Source organism: Mastomys coucha, unplaced genomic scaffold, assembly GCF_008632895.1.
Source record: "Mastomys coucha isolate ucsf_1 unplaced genomic scaffold, UCSF_Mcou_1 pScaffold13, whole genome shotgun sequence".
Taxonomy (NCBI): domain Eukaryota; kingdom Metazoa; phylum Chordata; class Mammalia; order Rodentia; family Muridae; genus Mastomys; species Mastomys coucha.
Window position 1 is genome coordinate 28,105,029 of NW_022196895.1, and position 6,339 is coordinate 28,111,367.

The following is a 6,339-nucleotide window of genomic DNA, read 5'->3' on the forward strand; positions in this document are numbered from 1 at the left end:
ATTCTGTTCCGGGTAGTAAATGACGTCATGCTTGGCAAACAGACAGTGTAAGCAGGGCTTTAAGTAAATCACTAAATAAATCGGTAAGTCGGTATCTAATAATTGGTCTTTTCTACTTTATTTTACTTCAATATGAGCAAACCTTTTTAAAAAGTTGTTTTACTTGTATGTATGGTGAGCTAAATAAACCTCTTTTCTTTATAAAGTTGGCCTGCCTCAAGCCTTTTATTACAGTAACCAGAACTAGAATGGCATGTCTGCTAACTGATTATTACCGAATCCATTCAAACTGACAACTAAAATTAACCATCACAACCAGAGAAGAAAAAACATTAACCCAATTCAGAAACACAGAGAGCTGGACTAATTTTAAGACTTCTGATCAATTATTTCAGCCTTTTTTTCCATGTAAATTCTGCCTCACCTAATTATGCCTTTTGAGGGCCAGTGAGGGGGCTCAGCAGGGAAGGGCATTTGCTGCCAAGCTGACAACCTGAGTTTGATCATGTTGAAAGGAGAGAAGTGACTCCCAAAAGTTGTCCCCTGACCTCCACCCATGTGACACGGCATGCACATGTCCTCCATTCCAAAAAGAATTCATAGATTTAAAAAAAAAAAAAAAAGAGCTATGCCAGATTGGCAAAAGATCAAGCCAACCAGCCTGGAACAGAGAGAAGCTCACAAGGTCCCACCTGTCCTTGAGAAGCTATTAGAAACTGGTGCATGCTGGAGAAGGAAGAGACAGTTTCCTCAGGGGTGACTCTGGAGGTTGTCCATGCCCCAGTGGCGGTCTTCCATGGGTACAAGATGGACGGAACTAGTAGGACTCTGTGATGGTTTTTCTGTATGCTCAGCCCAGGGAGTGGCATGGTTAGGATGTGTGGTCTTGTTGGAGTAGGTGTGACACTGAGGGTCTTTAAGACCCTCATCCTAGCTGCCTGGAAGCATCTGATGAAGATGTAGAACTCTCAGCTCCTCCTGCACCATGCCTGCCTGGATGCTGCCATGTTCCTGCCTTGATGATAATGGACTGAACCTCTGAACCTGTAAGTCAGCTCCCCTGTTCCTCCTCCACACTCTACCTCTTCCTTCTTCCTTCTCTTTTGTTCTTTTTAAGGGAAGGGATTTTGCTGTGTTGCCCAAGCTGTCCCCACCTCTCAGACTGCAGCAATCCTGCCTCAGTATCAGGGACTACAGGTGATGCCACTACACCCTGCTTTATTATTAAACAGATTCCTCAATGAAACTGCAAGGTCATTATGAGGAGCACCTTCTGGGCATCTGGTTACTTCTCCAGTGGGCTACTGATCTTCTGTCTTCACTTGTCAAAGCCAGGGTGGGGTGGGGGTTTGGTGGCCAGCCAGCCTAGTCAATTGGGTAGATTTCAGGACAGTGAGAAACCCTATGTCCATATTTAAATAAATAAATAAATAAATAAATAAATAACCCAACCAACCAAACAAACAAACAAACAAACAAACAAGTGGACAGTGCTTAAGAAGCAACACATGAAGTTGTCCTCTGGTCTCCAAACATACATACATACAACACACACACACATGTATGCATGCATGCATGCACATACTCACCCACACACCCATGCACTCACATACCAGCACATACACAGGGATAATGGAAAAGAGAAGCAGCTGAGTTTGGGAGTGTGACCTCGGTTTGAATCCTGACTCCACCACATGGCCATTCTGAAGCTCACTGGTCACTGGCTTTTCTGATGTAACTACCACAGGCTCTTTCTGAGGCCTGGAGAAAGGCTCTATTAATCTCTTGCAGTAACTTAAAAACAAAAGAAAAGAAAAGAAAAAAACCTCCCTTTCTATAAATCAATCTCCCCCACCCTCCCCTACCCCACCCCCCAGAAGTGGTATCAGCTCAGATCCCACTAGATCTTCTTACACAACTGCTTTGGGAGTTAAGCAGGTTCTTTTCATATATTTGCTGTATCGTAAATGCTCAATTAATGTTACTTTCCTCCAGAATAGCCCACAAAAAGGATGGAAAGACAGACAGGTACTCGGGTCGGTAGGTTTGTTGCATGCCCCTTTAATTTCCTCACTAGCCCAGCCTTACTCTGAGAGCGACTTCTGGGATCCAGAGATGAGCAGAAGGGGTGTGCTACAGCTTCTGGCTCTTAAGGGAGGCATCCTTTTCTCCGATGTGACTGTGGATCCATTTGAGGTAGCTGCCCACTTTGGTGTAGACGCCATAGTTGTTGAGGTGCCCACAGCCCTCGCCCCAGCTCACCAGGCCCACTAGGAACCAGGTACCCCGAAAGAAGACCACCATAGGTCCCCCACTGTCACCATCACAGGCATCTCTCGTGTCACCAATGATGCCCGCACACAGCATGTTCTCTGAGATCACATTGCTCATGACCTCCACGCACTCATTTCGAGCGGCCAAAGGGATGCGGATGAAGGTGAGTATGAAAGTGCGATTCCTTTTGCCATCCTTGATTTTGTCGCTTTGGTAGCCCCAGCCTGTCACCACCGTCTCCTGGCCAGCCTGAGTGAGCTCCTGCGCCAGGCCATAGTTTGGCAGGCAGATGGGCACTATGGTTTTAGAGAGAGTGGCTGGCTGGGCCAGGCGGAGCAGTGCGATGTCGTTGTCGCTGTCGCTCCGGGTGTAGTTAGGGTGGACAAGGATCTCTTCGATGTCCAGGTCCAATTCCCAGTGGTCCCTGCGCCGCAGATCATACTCACCTGCAAGGTAAGGATGCTATTGGAGCAGCCTGGGGAAACTGAGTCCCTGTGCCTCAGAACCCTACCAAACGTGAGACTCCCAGCTAGAAGCATGCACTGGGGCATCAGTTCCCAAGGGGTAGGGGGTGGGCCTGCCTCCAGAATTCACAGATAGAACAGCAAAAGGAAGTTTGAAACAGCAGAGAAGCCAGAGACTCCTGTAAACCCGAGATCAAGCAGAAGCAGGAAGAGAACAAAGAGCAATATTACTGAAGAGACTGTCTCCAGGGCAGCAAGACCTAAAGGGAGCACCAGCAAGGCCCAAGGGGGAGCACCAGCAAGGCCCAAGGAGGAATACCAGCAAGGCCCAAGGAGGAGCACCAGCAAGGCCCAAGAAGGAGGACCAGCAAGACCTAAAGGGGAGCACCAGCAAGGCCCAAGGGAGAGCATCAGCAAGACCCAAGGACGAGCACCAGCAAGACCCAGGCACTGCTAGGAAGAATGATCTGGGCCACAGAAAAGAGGCAGGTCCTCTTCAGCAGCTGATGGCTCTGGGAAGCAGGGCCATTGACCATGGTCCACACTGAAGGTAGTTGTACAATGTATCAATTTTGTCATCCTCAGGCATCCTTTCTTTTGTTATGTACATACTTGCATATGTATGTATGTGCTTGTGTTCGTGGAGGATGCATGTGTGTGAGGGTGCATGTGCCTGTGTGAGAGTGCATGCAGAGGCCAGGGGCCGACGTTTGATTTCTTCCTCAATTGCTCTCCGCCTTGTATTTGGTGCAGAACTTACCGAAGCCAAAGCTCACAGATTCAGCTAGACTGGCTGGCCAGCAGGCCCCAGGGACACTCTTGTTTCTGCATCTCCAGCACCGGGATTAGCTATAAATACCACATCTGGATTCTACATGGGCGCTTGGAATTAAACTAAGAATTCACTTTAACAACTAGGCTATTCATTGACCCACCTTTCTTCGTTGGGATATAATGTCTACTAAAAGCCACTCTAGAAATTATCACAGAGTGGGGCTTGGAGTTGGGAACCCTCAGACTCCTGGGGGAGCAGCTAGCAAGGCTGGCCAATGTCACACAGCTCCACCTTGTCAGTCTATATGACACTCACACAGTGTCATGGGGCTGACCAGGGCCAGGTGCTGAGGCCCACACAGATCTGACTCCATAGGAGTAGGAGTGAGGAAATCCCTGCTCAAGCACAAATGTGTGGGCCTAGATCTGATATGAACACCAGAAAATTCCAGCTGACTGGAGCCCCAGTGTGAGCAGGTGCCAGCACAGTTGCCTCTGTCCTGCAAGCATCCTCTGGGGAGCCTAAGTATGTAAGTGCCAGGATTACCCACCCTTGGACAGCAAGCTTGCCTCCCCTGAGCCACCCCAGGCCTCTGGCTGCTCCCGCCTGGCTGTTGTCCTTACCAAGCCTCACGGTCAGCTTCTTGGCGCTCTCCAAGCAGTGGGCTGCAGTCAGCACCCAGGAGGTGTGGATGAGCACCCCTCCACAGGCCAGCTTCTTCTTGGAGTCCAGAAGGATTGCCTGAAAATAACATTCAACTGCTTCTGACAATCCCCGGAATAGGACCTCTGAATCCTAAGGGGCTTCCAGCGTTTCTCAAACACTCCCCTGGGATCTCAATCCCACTGGCACAAGTAGACTGAAGGTCTTTTCCCAGGGTTTTCTATTCGTGACACTGTCTGGTATTGGCCTGTGTCAGGAAACCTCTCTGACTTGGGCTATGCAGTTCCTATAGTCACTCTCAGCCACACCGATGTCAAAGCTGGGCCTGGGTCAGGCCTCACATCCTCTGGGGAGCCTTTGTGGTTCAGACTGCTTGGGCAATCTCTCTCTTGGGCCTTTCCACTGCCCCTGACCTGAGGACCATCCTGGTTCTCATCCTACTGAGCTACTTCCAGTGTCTCTGAGTTCCTCAGATTTGTGGACTACTGGTATACCCTTTGTCCAAAGAGAGGGGGATTTACTGATAAACATTTACTTTTACTGAGCAACAGGTAAATGCTTGCTTCTACGTTGAAGCAGGGGAAGCTTGGTATCAGCACTCCCTTATGGCTCCACCCTCTCCATAAGCAGAGTCCCTGTCTTAGTTCCCACCCACTCAAGCTCTGTCTCTCTCCATCTCTCCCGTGACACTGGAACTCTTCTTCCTGCTTGCTCCCATCTGTGTGATGCTGGCTAGTTTTTGTTTGGTTTAGCTTTGTTTTGTTTTGTTTTTCTCTTCAAGACAGGGTTTCTCTGTGCAGCCCTGGCTGTCCTAGAACTTGCATTATAGACCAGGCTGGACTCAAACTCAGAGATCTGCCTGCCTCTGCCTCTTGAATATTGAGATTAAAGGCATGCACCACAGTACCTAGCATGCTGGCTAGTTTTATGTCAACTTGACACAAGCTAGAGTCATGGGAGAGGAGGAAGCCTCAGTTGAGAAAATGCCTCCATAAGATCCAACTGGAGATCATTTTCTTAATTTGTGATTAGTGGGGGAGGGCACAGCCCATTGTGGGTGGTGCCACACGTGGGCTGGTTGGTCCTGGGTTCTCTAACAAAGCAGGCTGAGCAAGCACGAAGAGCAAGCCAGTAAGTGGCACCTCTCCATCAGCTCCTGCCTCCAGGTTCCTACTTTGCTTGAGTCCCTGTCCTGACTTCAGTTGACAATCAACTGTGATGTGAAAGTGGGAGCCAGGTAATACCCTTTCCTCCCCAAGTTTCTTGGGTCGCGGTGTTTTGTCACATCGATGTCCTAACTAAGACACATGCCTTTCCCTGAGCATGCCCATTCCTCTCCATACCAGCCTTCACCCGTACCCCTCAAGCAGCAGCACTCCTCTCATGCCAGCAGAGGTTTCAGGAGGCTGTCTCCTCTCACCTGCCAAGGACTGTCACCCTGCTTTGTCAGTGTTCCGTTGACTATCCTTGGATCTGGTTCCAGTTCCTCTTCTGGGTCTATGTCCCGTTTGAGGATCTTGCGTTTCTTCTCCATCCGCCTCCCCAGTTTCCCACATGGAAAATTCACTAAAAGTCAAAGAGAGGAGGTAAAGGCCCTCAATGCATGACTTCCACAGCACCTCATCCTCCTGTTTGTAGGCTAGGCTGCTGCCCAGGACGCTTCAAGAGGTGCAGCTTGGGACTCAAAATCAAGTAGTGCCACCTACCGGCAAGAGTTGGCCAAGCAACGTTACTACCTGAGTGTCCCTAACTAAAGATATCCTGGATTCACCCCAGGGCTATAGGTGACCATCCTCAAGATATATAAAGAAAGGCTCCTTGTTTGGATGCCACCAAGCTCCTAGAGATGAACTGTTGAGGAGGATGTAGCTCAGTTGGTAGAATGCTTACATAGCACACATAAGGCCCTGAGTTAGATCCCCAGTACTACATAAGCCAGGCATAATGACACATGTTTGTAATCATAGCACTGGAAACTAGGGCAGAAGGATCTGAAGTTCAAGGTCATCCTAAGCTACGTAGTGAGTTTTAGGTCAGCCTGGGCAAAAGGAGATCCTATCTCAAAGTAGGAGGACAGATTACAGAGAAGCTGCTGCTATTTCTTTCTTTCTTTCTTTCTTTCTTTCTTTCTTTCTTTCTTTCTTTCTTTCTTTCTTTCTTTCT

At 48.9% G+C, this 6,339-nt stretch overlaps 1 protein-coding gene across 3 annotated transcripts in view; it reads right to left on the reverse strand.

Annotated features, from left to right (window-relative positions):
* Window positions 1-2,041: 2,041 nt before the first annotated feature.
* Window positions 2,042-6,339, reverse strand: part of Proc (protein C, inactivator of coagulation factors Va and VIIIa) — a 16,469-nt gene continuing 12,171 nt past the window's right edge. For 2 of the 3 annotated variants that reach the window (XM_031366275.1, XM_031366276.1), the window contains 3 exons: window positions 5,597-5,742; window positions 4,137-4,254; window positions 2,042-2,720 (listed from right to left, as the gene is read on the reverse strand). In XM_031366275.1, coding sequence (XP_031222135.1) covers window positions 2,134-2,720; window positions 4,137-4,254; window positions 5,597-5,742 — 851 coding nt within the window. In that variant the 3' untranslated portion in view covers window positions 2,042-2,133. The remainder of the gene's footprint in view (window positions 2,721-4,136; window positions 4,255-5,596; window positions 5,743-6,339) is intronic. The other variant, XM_031366274.1, reaches the window with a different exon arrangement.